Here is a 19,303-nt window from a genome sequence, read left to right as displayed (position 1 = left end):
GACGATGGATGATAATTTATGGCAGATATCATCAAAGATTTGGAGCTCCAAAGCAAGTATTGTAAACAAGATTGTATCGTCATATGGCAGAGCTGCTTATGGCAGGGCCTACTCGACTGCGTATGTGAAACCTGTAGCTGCTCAAAGTCCGCCAACAGGTATGAATCCGATTTCACCCTGTTGGCGTTGTGGGGGCAATCACCGGCATCATCATTGTCATTTTAAACAGTACATCTGTAAAGGCTGTTCGAAAGTGGGGCATCTTCAGCGAATGTGTTCACAACAGAGCAAGCGTGCTGCAACTCGCCACATGGATGATGACGACCAGTCCAGCACGGACCTGAATATGCAACCCGAGATACCCGAGGAGGAAGTCTATGGACTGTATTCATTCCTGACAAAGAGCCAACCGATAATGGTTAGTGTGAAACTAAATGGTGTGCTGGTATCGATAGAATTGGACAAGGGTGCGAGTCAGTCGATAATGAGCCAAAGGACATTCGACAAGCTGTGGGACACTAAGGCTGTGAAGCCTAAGTTGAGTCCAGTCAATGCCAAGTTGCGTACTTACACCAAAGAACTTATATCAGTGATTGGCAGTGCAGTAGTCAAGGTGTCGTATGATGGTGTGGTTCATGATCTACCGTTATGGATCGTTTCAGAAAATGGTCCAACGCTGCTCGGCAGGAAATGGCTCGAAAAAATCAAATGAAATTGGAACGATATCAAAGCTTTGTCATCGGTGGATAATATTTCGTGTGCTCAAGTGCTGAGCAAGTTTTCCTCGCTGTTTGAACCGAGCATCGGCAATTTCACGGGAGCCAAGGTGCAGATTCACCTGGACTCGGGTGCAAGACCCGTCCATCACAAAGCTTGGGCTGTTCCGAACGTGATGAGGGAGAAGGTAGAAATTGAGCTGGACAGACTCCAGTCGAATTTAACGAATGGGCCAATCCCATTGTTCCTGTGTTGAAGAGTGATGGCACCGTCAGGATTTGTGGCTACTACAAGGTTACGATCAACCGATTTCGAAACAGGATCAGTACCCGAAGACTGATAACCTGTTTGCAACGTTAGCCGGTGGGAAGTCATTCACTAAATTGGATCTGACGTCGGCCTATATAACACAGGAGCACATTGACACATAGAAGAAACTTACGTACATCAACACTCATAAAGGACTGTTTATCCACAACAGGTGTCCTTTTGGAATTCGCTCGGCTGCAGCCATATTTCAGAGGAACATGGAGAGTCTACTGAAGTCTGTCCCGAGAACTGTTGTGTTCCAAGATGACATTCTGGTCACAGGTCGTGACACTGCCGAACACCTGAACAATCTTGAAGAGGTTCTACATCATCTGGACATGTGGTACTCAGGCTGAAACGTTCGAAGTGCATTTTCATGGCACCGGAAGTCGAATTTCGGGGGAGGAAGATTGCTGCTGATGGCATCAGGCCTACGGACTCGAAAACCAAAGCCATCAAAATTGCACCCAAGCCTCAGAATGTGATGGAGCTGCGTTCATTCCTTGGTCTACTCAACTACTTTGGTAATTTCTTACCTAGATTGAGCACTTTATTAGAGCCACTGCACATGCTGCTCAGAAAAGGCGACAACTAGGTTTGGGGGGTGTTTCAAGATAGCGCTTTCGAGAAAGCTACAAATCTGCTTTGCTCCAACAAGTTGCTGCTACATTATGATCCATGTAAGCGCCTAGTATTGGCCAGTGATGCTTCATCATATGGAGTTAGCTGCATGCTCCAACAAACTAATGAGTCGGGTAAACTACAACCTGTTGCGTTTGCTTCGAAAAGTTTGTCAAAGGTGGAAAGAGCCTGCAGCATGGTAGAAAAAGAAGCTTTAGCCTGCATGTATGGGGTTAAAAAGATGCATCAGTACCTGTTTGGTCTTCGTTTTGAACTCAAAACGGATCACAGGTCACTCATTTCATTGTTTTCGGAAAACAAAGGTATAAATACCAATGTATCGTCCCGCATCCAGAGGTGGGCATCGACATTATCTGCCTATGATTATGTCATTCGCCATAGACCTGGCACCGAGAATTGTGCCGATGCACTGAGCCGTCTGCCGTTACCCACACCGGAGGTGGAGACACCACAACCTGCAGACCTACTGTTAGTTATGGATGCTTTTGAGAGTGAAGGAACCCCTGTCACTGCTCAACAAGTTAGGACCTGGATCAGACAGGACCTGATTTTATCGGTTGTAAAACATTGTGTCCTTAGTGGTGATTGATCTGCTATATCTATGGAAATGTGTGATGAGACCAAACCTTACAACCGTCTCAAAGACGAACTATCCATTCAGTCAGATTGTTTACTGTGGGGTAATCGTGTTGTTATACCTAAGAAAGGCAGAGAGATATTTGTACGTGATCTATACAGCACTCATCCCGGTATTGTCATGATGAAAGCCATCTCCAGATCTCACGTATGGTGGCCTGGAATTGACTCTGATCTGGAATCGTGTGCATCAGTGCAACACTTGCATGCAGCTAAGCAAAGTACCAGTGGAGTCTCTACTGAGTCTGTGGTCGTGGCCGTCCAAACCATGGTTGAGGATCCACATCGGCTTTGCGGATCCTTTCCTGGGAAAGATGTTTTTTGTTATTGTGGATGCATATTCCAAGTGGATAGAGTGTATAATCATGTCATCCAGTACATCCACAGCTACCATTGAGAGCCTTCGTGTCATGTTTGCTACTCATGGTCTGCCTGACATCGTTGTGAGCGACAATGGATCTTGCTTCACAAGTCTGGAGTTTCAAGAGTTCATGAAACTCAATGGTATTAAACATGTGAGGTCAGCACCATTCAAACCTGCTTCTAATGGTCAAGCAGAGCGTGCTGTCCAAACAATCAAGCAGAGTATAAAATGTGTAACACAGGGTTCACTGCAGACTCGCTTGTCATGCATATTGCTTAGTTACAGGACAAGATCCCACACATTTACCGAGGTCCCTCCTGCTGAACTATTGATGAAGAGAGGTCTCAAAACCAAGCTCTCTCTCATCCACCCTGACTTGAACGATCATGTTGAAAACAGACGTCAAAATCAGCAGTGGTATCATGATCATGCTGCTGTGTCACGCGACATCTCTGTTAACGATCCTGTGTACGTGCTAAATTATGGTCAAGGTCCCAGTACTGTTACCGCCAAGGAAAGTAACAGTGTGCTTATTGTCATGCTCAAGAATAGGCAAACATGCAGGAAACATGTTGATCAGATAAAGCTGTGGCACACAGATGAACTGGAACATGTTGAGGAAGATACGATCATTGACCAACCAACATATATTCATTCATCAGAGGACTCCGCTGTCATCAATGAATCTGGACTTTCAATCTCTGACATGGTCTTTGCCACTCCCATCAGATCAGATACCCAGCCTCCAGTCATAACTGACTCAGAATGCTTGCCCAAAACTGGAGTTGAACTGAAACGATCAATTCGTGAGCAGAAAGCTCCAGACCGTCTTAACTTGTAAAAAGATCTTGAAGGGGGATGTTGTCATGTATGTATGCTTGGGGTTACTAGCCACCAGGGAGCGCCACTGTCGGAGGTCATTGGCCTGTATGCACGTGTGTACGGGCCTGGTTTATAAAGCAAGCCATCATGTAATGTGGGCAATTTGGGCCCGAATAAAGTTGAGCCAGGATTGCACCTGAGTGAGTTTACAGTATTCAGTCTATCGAGTTATTACATACATAACAAAGGGTTACGGAACAAGGTGGGTAAATGGAGTTAAGATACAAATCAGCCATGATCTAACTGAATGGTGGAACAAGCTCGAGGGGCTGAATGGCCTATGGCTGTTTCCTCCTGCATCAGCTGCAGCCACACTTTGACCTTGCTAACCTTCCTCTCCTTAAGCTGTCTAGCACGCAGCACAGGAAACGATCTGGAGATCATTTCCCTAAAAGTCTTGTTTTTCAATCTACTGCCTAACTCCTCAAATTCTCTCTGCAACCCCTCAACTGTACTTCCATCAACATCATTGGTTCCGCTATGGACCATGAATTTTGGCTGCTCTTTCTCCCTTCTCAGAAGTCTTTCCACTTGTTCTGAGATGTCCTTCACCCCAACACTAGGGTTGGCATTGTACCATTTTGGACTCCCAGTCACAACTGTGTAAAAGGCTGCCTATCCCGACTATTCGTGTGATATACCTGCCTCTCGTCATTCTCTCTTCCTCCTTGCTCCATTCGGCCACAATGTTGCTCAAAAACACAATTCTTCAAGTCACTGTCACACTCCATCTCATATTTCTCCAATACTCTGGGGGGTGGGGATTTGTGCTGGGTTCTCCCGATCTCCCGTTGCAACTCCAGGAGATCAGTGGGAACCTCGGTGTAAACAGCCAGTTCTACAGGAGTTCTGCTGACTTTTTGCCAAAGCTACAGCAGGAGATCGGGAGAAGTTCTGCAGAGATTCCAGCTACCTGCTTTTAAAGGCCTCAGTTAGGACACCTTAATAAGACCTCATTTAGGGTACTGTGTGCAGTATTGGGCTCTCCATTATAGTAAGAATAGTGAGGCTTCAAACTCACTAGGATGCTGCCTGGTATGAAAAAATACAAACACAAAGACTTGGAAAATCGGGTCTTCTTTCAATAAAACAATGCAGATTACAGGGCGATATAATAGTAGTGTTTAAAAGATTAGATAGCAACAAGCTGTTTCCAGTAGTTGAGGGGTCTAGAACAAGGGGGCATAGATACCAGATTAAATGTCAGATTTTGAACAGAGGGCAGGAGGAGAGTTGAGAGGCTGTGAAATTCACCTCCAGGGTTAGTGCTTGAGGCTGGGAACTATGTCAAATTTCAAGATGTGATTGGCTAGGTGAATGAAGGAAAGGGGTTGAAGTGATATAGAAACAGGATGTATAAATGGGTTAGGACCATTTGCTCATGTGGAGGGACAATGCTGACATGGACTGGTTGGGCTGAATGGCCTGTTTCTGTATTGTAATTTCTATGTATATGCTATGTAGCTGACATTGTGAACGGTTCTCTCGCCTGTCCCCCTCTCCCTCAAATCTGCTGTAATCACACCTCTCCTCAAAAAACAACCCTCGATCCCTCCGTCCTTGCAAACTACCACCCCATCTCCAACCTCCCTTTCCTCTCCAAAGTCCTTGAACGTGTTATCGCCTCCCAAACCCATGACCATCTTTCCCGCAATTCCATGTTTGAGACCCTCCAATCAGTTTTCCGCCACTGCAACAGCACTAAAACGGCTCTCATCAAAGTCCCAAATTATATCCTTTGTGACTGTGACAAAGGTAAACTCCTCGTCCTTCTTGACTTATCTGCAGCCTTTGACATGGTTGACCACTCTATCCTTCTCCAACGCCTCTCCACTGTCGTCCAGCTGGGTGGGACTGCACTCGCCTGGTTCCATTCTTATCTAATTGTAGTCAGAGAATCACCTGCAACGGCTTCTCTTCCCGCCCCCGCATCGTTACCTCTGGTCTCCCCCAAGGATCTATCCTTGGCCCCCTCCTATTTCTCATCTACATGTTGCCCCTTGGCGACATCATCCAAAAACACAGCGAGGCCGAGATTGTCCCTTTCAACAAACGGCGGCCACAGGTCAGTAAGCGCTCACCGCTTGGTTGGCGCGGAAAGGCTGCCATTTTGAAAATTGTCCTTGTGGATTTTCCTGGCAGAGTTGCCGCCCCATCAACGCCTTACTGACCAGTAACGACCTTTCCGTTCCGCGAGAGCAGATCGACCACCGGTCGGTGCCACTGACAGCTTTTCCCGGCGGGAATCTTCTTGTGGCTGGGTGGCGCGTCTGCCCTTAAAGGGGAGGACGCACTGCCACGGCCGACTACCAGGTCGGCTTGACAATGGCGACCACGGGTTCGGCAGCCTGGCCTCTGTTCTTGGGTACTGGGACATTGGCCCGGCCGAAACCCACCCTGGTGGCCCAGTGTTTGCCACTAAAGTGGCTGCAGAGTTCGCAGCGGCCCTCCCCTTTAACTGAAGGGGAGGGATGTTGTGACGCATCAGCATGGCGCTGATGACTCGGATCGACATAAGCTCTGACCCGCCTGCACTTCCGCCCCGCTGATGATATCACATCCGCCCCACTCTGAAAAATCCCCAAAGAGCTGAATTTCTCTGGATTGTTCGCCTCATGCATTGGGGTGAACATTAGGTGTGCTTCGTTTCGGGTGGAGGGCAATTTTGTCCCCAAATAGTCTTATCCTGTAGCCCCACTAGAACCAAGATTCAGGTTTCACACAAGACTCAGTCAGTGCTTGTTCATCTTGCTTTCTCTCATAGAATCATACAGCACAGAGGGACACCATTCAGTCCATTGAGCCTGTGCCAACTCTTTTAAAATGCTATCCAGTTAGTCCCACTCCTCTGCCCGTTGCCCAGAGCCCTGGAGGATATCACACCACCAGTGAAAAGCCATTGACTAAAACCACAGATTTCTGATTGGTTGAAAGTGCTTCTTGCCAGGAAATGAGTTTTGGTCGCTTTAAAAGTAACAAAAGCAAATCAGTGACTCTGATGGCCACAGCATCAGCAGCAACAGGAAAATAACCTCAATAAAACCTGGACAGGCCATCTCTCATGTGATGGGTGCAACTTGTTGTACCCGTCACATTGTATTTGGCTCAAGTCAATGCCTCAGACTTGTGGTACCTGACTGATAATCTCACAATGTTCACGCCTCTGATGTGTCATTCCTTGCAGGAACGTTATTTCTGGATTCCATATTGTAGCCTGGCCTTCATCTTTGCTTACATTTTCACTTTTGGAATGGGCCCAGGTGGGTACAAGCTCTGCCGATCACTTTTAAACTGTTGCACCTTGCTGAGGTTTGACTTCGGCAGTAAATATCCTATCCATCGTTGAGATATGGGGTGGTGAGATGTGAAACCCATTTTGTACTTGCACTAACATTTTCACTCACACTGAGAACCGCAAGGTAAATTTTCCCCATGATATACTGGAGCAGAGTTTCCTGACATTGTACCTGGGTTTATTGGATCACCTGGGCACAGGAGATAGAGGAAAATCAGGCAGGGAGGCTTGCGCATTGGTAATTGCCCACCTCATTTTCCTCTGTGCGCTGGGCCCAGGTAATCCAATGCATCCAGGACAATCTGCCCCACCGTCTCTGCGAGTGTTGTTAACTCACAAATGATAAAGTGTCAGTGCACAGAGTGGAAACACAAGCCAGGATTTTATGTTAATACTAACAGTGAGGCTAACAGCGCTCACCATTATTATGAAATAAATTGGACAGCAACTTCTAGCATCCGCACATGTACATTTAATCACAGGTATCCGGAGGTTGCTGTCGGAGATGTCCTACTCCTCCACAGGGTGTGCTGAAGCAGCCCTCAACGATGGACTCTGCATTGAAAGACATGCAATGACGTGTACTTGGGGTACATGCTCACTAGTTCTCCACTAAATACGCCATAAAAAGTTGAGGTTGGTACATTCAGCAGTAAGTTAATGGCGGGATAATTGATATTATTGCCAAACACCCTCTCTGGCCCTAAAAATTTAACTTTACAAGTGTGGCGTTTCATTCCTTCAGAAGTGAATTAGTGTTGGAGATTTACTCCAGCTGTGACCTAACTAGTGTTTTATACAGTTCAAGCATAACCTCCCTGCTCTTATATTCTATGCCTCAGCTAATAAAGGCAAGTATTCCGTGTGTCTTCTTAACCACCTTATCTACCTGGCCTCCTACCTTCAGGGATCTGTGGACATGCACTCCAAGCTCCCTTTGTTCCTCTACACTTCCCAGTGTCCTACCGCCTTACAACGGGTGTTTGTGGAACCCTTCGGCCTCCTGTATAATCTGAGGTTTCTCCAACTGTTTCTCAAACCACAGTAATTTTGAGTTTGAGCAAATCCACCTGGAGACCTGTGTGGTTGTCCTGGATACTCATGCTTTCCAGAAACTCTCACACCACACTGATTTCATAGAAACATAGAAAATAGGTGCAGGAGTAGGCCATTCGGCCCTTCTAGCCTGCACCGCCATTCAATGAGTTCATGGCTGAACATGCAACTTCAGTACCCCATTCCTGCTTTCTCACCATACCCCTTGATCCCCCTAGTAGTAAGGACTTCATCTAACTCCTTTTTGAATATATTTAGTGAATTGGCCTCAACAACTTTCTGTGGTAGAGAATTCCACAGGTTCACCACTCTCTGGGTGAAGAAGTTCCTCCTCATCTCGGTCCTAAATGGCTTACCCCTTATCCTTTGACTGTGACCCCTGGTTCTGGACTTCCCCAACATTGGGAACATTCTTCCTGCATCTCACCTGTCTAAACCCATCAGAATTTTAAACATTTCTATGAGGTCCCCTCTCATTCTTCTGAACTCCAGTGAATACAAGCCCAGTTGATCCAGTCTTTCTTGATAGGTCAGTCCCTCCATCCCGGGAATCAGTCTGGTGAACCTTCACTGCACTCCCTCAATAGCAAGAATGTCCTTCCTCAGGTTAGGAGACCAAAACTGTACACAATACTCCAGGTGTGGCCTCACCAATGCCCTGTACAACTGTAGCAATACCTCCCTGCCCCTGTATTCAAATCCCCTCGCTACGAAGGCCAACATGCCATTTGCTTTCTTAACCGCCTGCTGCACCTGCATGCCAACCTTCAATGACTGATGTACCATGACACCCAGGTCTCGTTGCACCTCCCCTTTTCCTAATCTGTCACCATTCAGATAATAGTCTGTCTCTCTGTTTTTACCACCAAAGTGGATAACCTCACATTTATCCACATTATACTTCATCTGCCATGCATTTGCCCACTCACCTAACCTATCCAAGTCACTCTGCAGCCTCATAGCATCCTCCTCACAGCTCACACTGCCACCTAACTTCGTGTCATCCGCAAATTTGGAGATACTACATTTAATCCCCTCGTCTAAATCATTAATGTACAGTGTAAACAGCTGGGGCCCCAGCACAGAACCTTGCAGAACCCCACTAGTCACCGCCTGCCATTCTGAAAAGTCCCCATTTACTCCTACTCTTTGCTTACTGTCTGACAACCAGTTCTCAATCCACGTCAGCACAATACCCCCAATCCCATGTGCTTTAACTTTGCACATTAATCTTTTGTGTGGGACCTTGTCGAAAGCCTTCTGAAAGTCCAAATATACCACATCAACTGGTTCTCCCTTGTCCACTCTACTGGAAACATCCTCAAAAAATTCTAGAAGATTTGTCAAGCATTATTTCCCTTTCACAAATCCATGCTGACTTGGACCTATCATGTCACCTCTTTCCAAATGCACTGCTATGACATCCTTAGTAATTGATTTCCAGTGTCCTAACGTGCTAAATGGAGTTGGAAACTCAGATAACGGAAAATAGTTACAGGCCAACGACACCCCGATTCCAGTGTCTGATAGATACATGTAATAATATGATTTAGAATATAAGGTTTTTTTTCGATTTAAAAAAAATAATCTTTATGTTTAAATTGTTTTACTACTTGTGCCTCCTCACACATGGGCACTTGTACATTTGTTTTCCCGATAACGACGCTGGGGCAATCATGTCAGCCTCATTTGATTTATTTAAAATAAGCAAATAAAGCTCCTCCTTCTCCGCAAATTCCACATTTAAATAAAAAGGTGGAACATATCAGAACATAAGAATTAGGAACAGGAGTAGGCCATCTAGCCCCTTGAGCCTGCTCCGCCATTCAACAAGATCACGGCTGATCTGGCCGTGGACTCAGCTCCACTTACCCGCCAGCTCCGCGTAACCCTTAATTCCCTTATTGGTTAAAAATCTATCTATCTGTGACTTGAATACATTCAATGAGCTAGCCTCAACTGCTTCCTTGGGCAGAGAATTCCACAGATTCACAACCCTCTGGGAGAAGAAATTCCTTCTCAACTCGGTTTTAAATTGGCTCCCCCGTATTTTGAGGCTGTGCCCCCTAGTTCAAGTCTCCCCGACCAGTGGAAACAACCTCTCTGCCTCTATCTTGTCTATCCCTTTCATTATTTTAAATGTTTCTATAAGATCACCTCTCATCCTTCTGAACTCCAATGAGTAAAGACCCAGTCTACTCAATCTATCATCATAAGGTAACCCCCTCATCTCCGGAATCAGCCTAGTGAATCGTCTCTGTACCCCCTCCAAAGCCAGTATATCCTTCCTTTAGTAAGGCGACCAAAACTGCACGCAGTACTCCAGGTGTGGCCTCACCAATACCCTATATAGTTGCAGCAGGACCTCCCTGCTTTTTTACTCCATCCCTCTCGCAATGAAGGCCAACATTCCATTCGCCTTCCTGATTACCTGTTGCACCTGCAAACTAACTTTTTGGGATTCATGCACAAGGAAATGGGCCTTGTAAATATCTGGTGTGTCATCCAGATCGGGTGGCATCGATTAATGTTTATGTTTTACAGGTAAACTCCAAAAGAGTTTCATGCACAAGGACCCCCAGGTCCCTCTGCACCTCAGCATGTTGTAATTTCTCCCCATTCAAATAATATTCCCTTTTACTGTTTTTTTCCCAAGGTGGATGACCTCACACTTTCCGACATTGTATTCCATCTGCCAAACCTTAGCCCATTGGCCCAACCTATCCAAATCTCTTTGCAGCCTCTCTGTGTCCTCTACACAACCCGCTTTCCCACTAATCTTTGTGTCGTCTGCAAATTTTGTTACACTACACTCTGTCCCCTCTTCCAGGTCATCTATGTATATTGTAAACAGTTGTGGTCCCAGCACCGATCCCTGTGGCACACCACTAACCAACGATTTCCAACCCGAAAAGGACCCATTTATCCCGACTCTCTGCTTTCTGTTCGCCAGCCAATTCTCTATCCATGCTAATACATTTCCTCTGACTCCGTGTACCTTTATCTTCTGCAGTAACCTTTTGTGTGGCACCTTATCGAATGCCTTTTGGAAATCTAAATACACCACATCCATCGGTACACCTCTATCCACCATGCTCGTTATATCCTCAAAGAATTCCAGTAAATTAGTCAAACATGATTTCCCCTTCATGAATCCATGCTGCGCCTGCTTGATTGTACTATTCCTATCTAGATGTCCCGCTATTTCTTCCTTAATGATAGTTTGAAGCATTTTCCCCACACAGATGTTAAACTAACCGGCCTTTTGTCTGCCCCCTTTTTTAAACAGAGGCGTTACATTAGCTGCTTTCCAATCCGCTGGTACCTCCCCAGAGTTCAGAGAATTTTGGTAGATTACATCTGTTATAACTTCCGCCATCTCTTTTAATACCCTGGGATGCATTTCATCAGGACCAGGGGACTTGTCTACCTTGAGTCCCATTAGCCTGTCCAGCACTACCCCCCTAGTGATAGTGATTGTCTCAAGGTCCTCCCTTCCCACATTCCCGTGACCAGCAATTTTTGGCATGGTTTTTGTGTCTTCCGCTGTGAAGACCGAAGCAAAATAATTGTTTAAGGTCTCAGCCATTTCCACATTTCCCATTATTAAATCCTCCTTCTCATCTTTGAAGGGACCAACATTGACTTTAGTCACTCTTTTCCATTTTATATATCTGTAAAAGCTTTTACTATCTGTTTTTATGTTTTGCGCAAGTTTACTTTCGTAATCTATCTTTCCTTTCTTTATTGCTTTTTTAGTCATTCTTTGCTGTTGTTTAAAACAGTCAAAGATTCAAAATTAATAACTTCCTTGTCAGTCACCACAGCTCAGACATTACTTGCAAAAAAACCACCCAGTTAACAGTTAACTAGTCAAAAATTATAATTTAGTGCGCATGCCTTCACACTATTCACTCACTACCTTTGGTGTTTTCTGGCCTCTTGGAACTTGTCTGCCTCTTGCTTTCACAATCTATCCCTCAGTCCCGCTCAGGCCAAACTCTGAGCATCCAGTTGGGTTCTCCGCTGGTGGCCGTCCATGATTCAACTGCAAGGCACAATTGCCGCTTCACGTTTCTGTCCTGTTTGTAATGATGATTTTATTTCAGCGCTTCATTTTGCTCTCGTCATAAAATTCTAATTCTCCCACGCGAGGGTACAGTGGCTGAAGCTAATCAGAAAGTAGTGTTGGCCAACTCACTGCACTGCACCTGGTAACTGAGACAGCGGAGACCTGAGTGTTCGTTATTTGATATGTAAAGCATCTGAATCACCCAGCTCATCCACCGTTCCATTCCCACGTGCTGTATTAATACTGAATAAAACCATTCCCTAGTCCATGAAAACTTTCACTGTAAAACCTCTGACAAATAATTAAGCATTTTTTTTGTCTATGATAGGGATAAAAACAATGATCGTTCAATGAAAATGGTCCATCTTATTTTGAAAGAGAACCAGATGTTATGGTCTGTTTCTGGGACCTGAGGGAGGAGCCAAGCCACTGAGTTCAAACACTGTCTTATAAAATTGAATAGTCTGACTGTAGTCATCAGAAAGAGAGATGGATAAGCCAGAGAGATTCTGTCGATGCTCAGCATAAAGAACTGTCACGTAAGATTCATATCTACCTTATAGCTTAGGGCAGCAAATATGGCTGCTTGTTAGTTGCTACCAATTGGAAGCAAAATAGTTAAACCTCGCATGACAGCAAAATCTACAGTGTGCCATTGCTACTATTCACCTATCCACTTACTGTTTAATAAGTCTATTTGGGGGAACTTGTGTGTCCGCATTTACTTGGAGGTTGCAATTCGCAGCTTTATTTATGACCGCCAGACTTTTCCCACTGTCAGTGAGCCTCTCAGACTCCTTTGGGATCAAAGGAAGTCTCTTGCTGTGGGGGCAGTGTTTATATTTGACAATGGGTGCTGGCAAAATAAAGCCACCTCTCCAGGTAAGTACCAAGTACCTCTGGAGATGTAAGCAAACTACTGCAGATGCTGAAAATCTGAAACACAAACAGAAAATGCTGGAAAACTCTCCAGGTCAGACAGCATGTGTGGAGAGAGGAACACAGTTAACCTTTCAGGTCCATGACCTTTCTTCAGAGCCTTCGGGACAGTAGTAGCACCTAATTTAATGGTGCTGGCTTCTGTTAGCTTTTCCCATGGTTGGCCGTCTGTCCTGAGTTACACAAAGAGATGATTAATGGTCCTTTGTTCCTCATGCAGGTAGTGTCAGTGGAGTCTTGCCTTTGGAAATATTCACTCAGTCTAATCGACCTATTGCTTTAGTGACGGCGAACACCCTGCAGTGGATGTCTCTCTTTGTCCTGGGATTGGTTTTCCCCTTTGTTGTTGTAAGTACAGTTTGAATTTTTTAAAACAACCACGTAATTATCCGGCAGGAGGGTAACGACTGTGTGTGAGTGTGAAAGTCTGACTGTACTGGAGAAAGTTGTAGGCTAGTGTAAGACTTATCTTTTATAAGAACAGGTTTTAGCCTGTCAGATCTTGTCTTGACTCTACACTTTACAGAGTTCGGACTTGTGAGATGAAACATAGAAACATAGAAACATAGAAAATAGGTGCAGGAGCAGGCCATTCAGCCCTTCTAGCCTGCACCGCCATTCAATGAGTTCATGGCTGAACATGAAACTTCAGTACCCCCTTCCTGCTTTCTCGCCATACCCCTTGATCCCCCGAGTAGTAAGGACTTCATCTAACTCCCTTTTGAATATATTTAGTGAATTGGCCTCAACTACTTTCTGTGGTAGAGAATTCCACAGGTTCACCACTCTCTGGGTGAAGCAGTTTCTCCTCATCTTGGTCCTAAATGGCTTACCCCTTATCCTTAGACTGTGACCCCTGGTTCTGGACTTCCCCAACATTGGGAACATTCTTCCTGCATCCAACCTGTCCAAACCCGTCAGAATTTTAAACGTTTCTATGAGGTCCCCTCTCATTCTTCTGAACTCCAGTGAATACAAGCCCAGTTGATCCAGTCTTTCTTGATAGGTCAGTCCCACCATCCCGGGAATCAGTCTGGTGAATCTTCGCTGCACTCCCTCAATAGCAAGAACGTCCTTCCTCAAGTTAGGAGACCAAAACTGTACACAATACTCCAGGTGTGGCCTCACCAATGCCCTATACAACTGTAGCAACACTTCCCTGCCCCTGTACTCAAATCCCCTCGCTATGAAGGCCAACATGCCATTTGCTTTCTTAACCGCCTGCTGTACCTGCATGCCAACCTTCAATGACTGATGTACCATGACACCCAGGTCTCGCTGCACCTTCCCCCTTCCTAATCTGTCACCATTCAGATAATAGTCTGTCTCTCTGTTTTTACGACCAAAGTGGATAACCTCACATTTATCCACATTATACTTCATCTGCCACGCATTTGCCCACTCACCTAACCTATCCAAGTCACTCTGCAGCCTCATAGCATCCTCCTCGCAGCTCACACTGCCACCCAACTTAGTGTCATCCGCAAATTTGGAGATACTACATTTAATCCCCTCGTCTAAATCATTAATGTACAATGTAAACAGCTGGGGCCCCAGCACAGAACCTTGCGGAACCCCACTAGTCACTGCCTGCCATTCTGAAAAGTACCCATTTACTCCTACTCTTTGCTTCCTGTCTGACAACCAGTTCTCAATCCACGTCAGCACACTACCCCCAATCCCATGTGCTTTAACTTTGCACATTAATCTCCTGTGTGGGACCTTGTCGAAAGCCTTCTGAAAGTCCAAATATACCACATCAACTGGTTCTCCTTTGTCCACTTTACTGGAAACATCCTCAAAAAATTCCAGAAGATTTGTCAAGCATGATCTCCCTTTCACAAATCCATGCTGACTTGGACCTATCATGTCACCATTTTCCAAATGCGCTGCTATGATATCCTTAATAATTGATTCCATCATTTTACCCACTACTGAGGTCAGGCTGACCAGTCTATAATTCCCTGCTTTCTCTCTCCCTCCTTTTTTAAAAAGTGGGGTTACATTGGCTACCCTCCACTCGATAGGAACTGATCCAGAGTCAATGAAATGTTGGAAAATGACTGTCAATGCATCCGCTATTTCCAAGGCCACCTCCTTAAGTACTCTGGGATGCAGTCCATCAGGCCCTGGGGATTTATCGGCCTTCAATCCCATCAATTTCCCCAACACAATTTCCCGACTAATAAAGATTTCCCTCAGTTCCTCCTCCTTACTAGACCCTCTGACCCCTTTTATATCCGGAAGGTTGTTTGTGTCCTCCTTAGTGAATACTGAACCAAAGTACTTGTTCAATTGGTCTGCCATTTCTTTGTTCCCCGTTATGACTTCCCCTGATTCTGACTGCAGGGGACCTACGTTTGTCTTTACTAACCTTTTTCTCTTTACATACCTATAGAAACTTTTGCAATCCGCCTTAATGTTCCCTGCAAGCTTCTTCTCGTACTCTATTTTCCCTGCCCTAATCAAACCCTTTGTCCTCCTCTGCTGAGTTCTAAATTTCTCCCAGTCCCCAGGTTCGCTGCTATTTCTGGCCAATTTGTATGCCACTTCCTTGGCTTTAATACTATCCCTGATTTCCCTAGATAGCCACGGTTGAGCCACCTTCCCTTTTTTATTTTTACGCCAGACAGGAATGTACAATTGTTGTAATTCATCCATGCGGTCTCTAAATGTCTGCCATTGCCCATCCACAGTCAACCCCTTAAGTATCATTCGCCAATCTATCTTAGCCAATTCACGCCTCATACCTTCAAAGTTACCCTTTTTTAAGTTCTGGACCATGGTCTCTGAATTAACTGTTTCATTCTCCATCCTAATGCAGAATTCCACCATATTATGGTCACTCTTCCCCAAGGGGCCTCGCACAATGAGATTGTTGATTAATCCTCTCTCATTACACAACACCCAGTCTAAGATGGCCTCCCCCCTAGTTGTTTCCTCGACATATTGGTCTAGAAAACCATCCCTTATGCACTCCAGGAAATCCTGCTCCACCGTATTGCTTCCAGTTTGGCTAACCCAATCTATGTGCATATTAAAGTCACCCATTATAACTGCTGCACCTTTATTGCATGCACCCCTAATTTCCTGTTTGATGCCCTCCCCAACATCACTACTACTGTTTGGAGGTCTGTACACAACTCCCATGAACAATACAGACACAGGATGTCTCTTCACTCACCCCTATCCAGGGGTTATATTTACTTAGAATAATCAAAAGAAATACAAGCAATTTCATCATCATCATAGGCAGTCCCTCGGAGTCGAGGATGACTTGCTTCCACTCTAAAAGTGAGTTCTCAGGTGACTGAGGAGTCCAATGCGGGATCTACAATCTCTGTCACAGGTGTGGCAGGCAGTGGTTGAAGGAAAGGGTGGGTGAGGAGTCTGGGTTGACGCACGCTCCTTCTGCTGTCTACGCTTGGTTTCTGCTTGTTCTCGGCAATGAGACTCTAGGTGCTTAGCACCCTCCCGGATGCTCTTCCTCCATTTTGGCTGGTCATGGGCCAGGGATTCCCAGGAGTCGGTGGAGATGTTGCACTTTATCATGGAGGCTTTGAGGGTGTCCTTCAAACATTTCCTCTGCAATTTACGAAAGCATCAAATTCATAATAATTTCTAATTATCAGCCTGCACCAACCTTTCCCATTAAGGTACCTCATATCAGTTAAAATTGCCTATTACCGAAGTGATTAATACAAAGCAAGCCATTCACACAGGGTTAATTCCAGCCATGGTCAATGATCGGAAATTAACTCCCTGATTCCTTTTGTAATTGACCAGGTTACCAATCTCTTGACTGCAGTCTACAGTGTCCTCTCTCAGCACTGTTTATACCTAAAAAGTTGGCAACTTCCCCACTCTGTAAGGCCAGAGTTGCTTTTTCCTCTTCAGCAGACAGTTAATTAAATGTGTGATGTTTTTTTCAATGTCTTTATTGTTGAGTATGGAAGAACTCCACAAGACTGAGTACTGTGAGCTAAAACTGATGTGACCTTAGTCTCTTTAATACAACTCTAGAGTGCCTAAGCAAAATGGCAGACAACCTTTTATACTCCCTTGCACGAGGTGTGCAGGTGACCCTTGGGCCTCTAACAGTTGCGCCCTCTGGTGGCAAGTCTTACACAGTTACAATGCTTACATACATAACATCACTTCCCCCCCCCCCCCAAAGTCTTTGATACAAACTATTTACAAATTGAGACGATCCGGGGCCCTACGCTCCCTGGCTGATTGTCTGAGTTCAAACTCTGGCATGGGTGAGCTGGTTGGACCATTGCTGCACTGCGGCGCGGCTGGTCTGACAGGACTGTTGGGAATGGTGAGTTCATCCTCGTGATTGACAGTGGGGTCGATTGCTGGTCGGGTGCGTGTTGGTGGATCGATGATGATGATATCCTCTTCAGGTTGTTCCTGGTTGTTGGTGAACCGCTATTTGGTCTGATCCAAATGCTTTCTGCATGTTTGTCCATTCAATAGTTTGACTATAAACACTCTATTCCCCTCCTTGGCCAAGACAGTGCCAGCGACCCATTTAGGACCATGACCGTAATTAAAACAGGATCGTTAACATCTATGCCATGCGATACAGCTGCGCGATCGTGGTACATGTTTTGCCGGTGACGCCGGGTTTCCACATAATCATTTAGATCCGGGTGGACTAGGGAGATCCTGGTTTTGAGTGCTCTCTTCATTAACAATTCTGCAGGGGGATCCCCAGTGAGTAAGTGGGGTTGCGTCCGGTAGCTGAGCAGAACCCGAGATAAGCGGGTCTGCAAAGAGCCTTCCGTCACGCGTTTCAAGCTCTGCCTTGATAGTTTGGACTGCCCGTTCCACTTGACCGTTGGATGCGGGCTTAAACAGGGCAGACCTGATATGCTTGATGCCATTGCGGGTCATAAACTCGTTGAATTCCGAGCTGGTGAAACGCGGTCCATTGTCACTGACAAGAATGTTGGGCAAACTATGGGTGGCGAACATAGCCCGGAGGCTTTCAATGATGGCAGTGGATATGCATTCAATTCATTTAGAGTAAGTGTCGACCACAACTAAAAACATCTTTCCGAGAAAGGGGCCAGCAAAATCCAAGTGGATCCTGGACCATGGTTTGGAGGGCCATGACCACAGACTCAATGGAGCCTCCCTTGGTGCATTGCTCTATTGTGAGCACGTGTTGCATTGGTGTACGCATGACTCTAAGTCTGAGTCAATGCCGGGCCACCAAACATGTGATCTGGCTATCGCCTTCATCATGACTATGCCTGGGTGGGTATTGTGTAGGTCACATATAAACACTTCCCTGCCTTTTTTTGGCAAAACCACGCGATTACCCCATAAGAGACAATCCGACTGGATGGACATTTCAGCTTTGCGTCGGTGAAACGGGTTAATTTCATCTTGCATTTCCCCGGGAATGGCCGACCAGCTCCCATTGAGGATGCAACTTTTTACAAGTGATAGCACAGGATCCCGGCTGGTCCAGGTCCTGATCTGGCAAGCAGTGACGGGTGACCTCTCGCTCTCAAAAGCATTCATGACCAGAAGCAAGTCTGCGGGCTGCGCCATTTCCACCCCGGTAGTGGGCAATGGTAGCCGACTGATGGCATCGGCACAGTTCTCCGTGCCTGGTCTGTGGCAGATAACATAGTCATAGGCGGACAATGTTAGTGCCCATCTTTGGATGTGGGACAAAATTTTGGTGTTTATACCTTTGCTTTCTGAAAACAGCGAAATGAGCGGTTTGTGGTCAGTTTCAAGCTCAAACTGAAGTCCAATTAGGTATTGATGCATTTTCTTAACTGATAAGTCCTTACTATACAGTATAAATGCACACGAGGCCCATGCTTGGGAAAAGGTCAGTCTGTGACCTGTCCTTTATTTCACAGCACTCAAGTGATGGAAGTGGGAGAAGCTTGCCCTTTTATATCTGAAGGTCTAGGTTAGGAGTGTCTCCCACAAGTTCACCACCTAGTGGTCAGTGTTCTCACAGTGTACAACTTAGGTCAGATTATACATGAGTTACAATGCTGGTTGAATACATGACATCACCTCCCTCCCCAAAGTCTTATTGGGATCACAGGTTGAGTCTCTCTGGTGGTTTACGCTCCCTTGTAGAGCGCCTGAGTTGGGGCTCCGGTTGTTGGGCGCTGGCCTGAGTGTCTGCTGCTTGCGGTGCCTCAGGCCTGTCCGGACTGCGCACAGTGACTGGGCTCTCCTCCCTTTGGTTCCTGTGTTCGGTCACCTGTGGTGGAGTGAACTCTACATCGTGTTCTTCCTCTGCTTCTTCTATGGGGTTGCTGAACCTCCTTTTTGTTTGATACACATGTTTGCGGCAGATTTGTCCATTGGTAAGTTTAACTACCAGAATCCTAGTTCCCTCTTTGGCAAC

The 19,303-nt window shown here is 45.8% G+C and overlaps 1 protein-coding gene across 1 annotated transcript in view; it reads left to right on the top strand.

The window, feature by feature from the left end:
• The window catches only part of LOC139269232 (solute carrier family 2, facilitated glucose transporter member 11-like), a 94,963-nt gene that overhangs the window by 63,191 nt on the left and 12,469 nt on the right, over positions 1 to 19,303 (top strand). The window contains exons 11-12 of the mRNA XM_070888322.1: positions 6,735 to 6,810; positions 13,133 to 13,260. Of these exons, the coding sequence (XP_070744423.1) occupies positions 6,735 to 6,810; positions 13,133 to 13,260 (204 nt within the window). The remainder of the gene's footprint in view (positions 1 to 6,734; positions 6,811 to 13,132; positions 13,261 to 19,303) is intronic.

Source organism: Pristiophorus japonicus, chromosome 8 (assembly GCF_044704955.1).
Source record: "Pristiophorus japonicus isolate sPriJap1 chromosome 8, sPriJap1.hap1, whole genome shotgun sequence".
Taxonomy (NCBI): Eukaryota; Metazoa; Chordata; class Chondrichthyes; family Pristiophoridae; genus Pristiophorus; species Pristiophorus japonicus.
The sequence above is the reverse complement of the archived record's forward strand: the minus strand, read 5'-3'. Positions and strand labels throughout refer to the sequence as shown.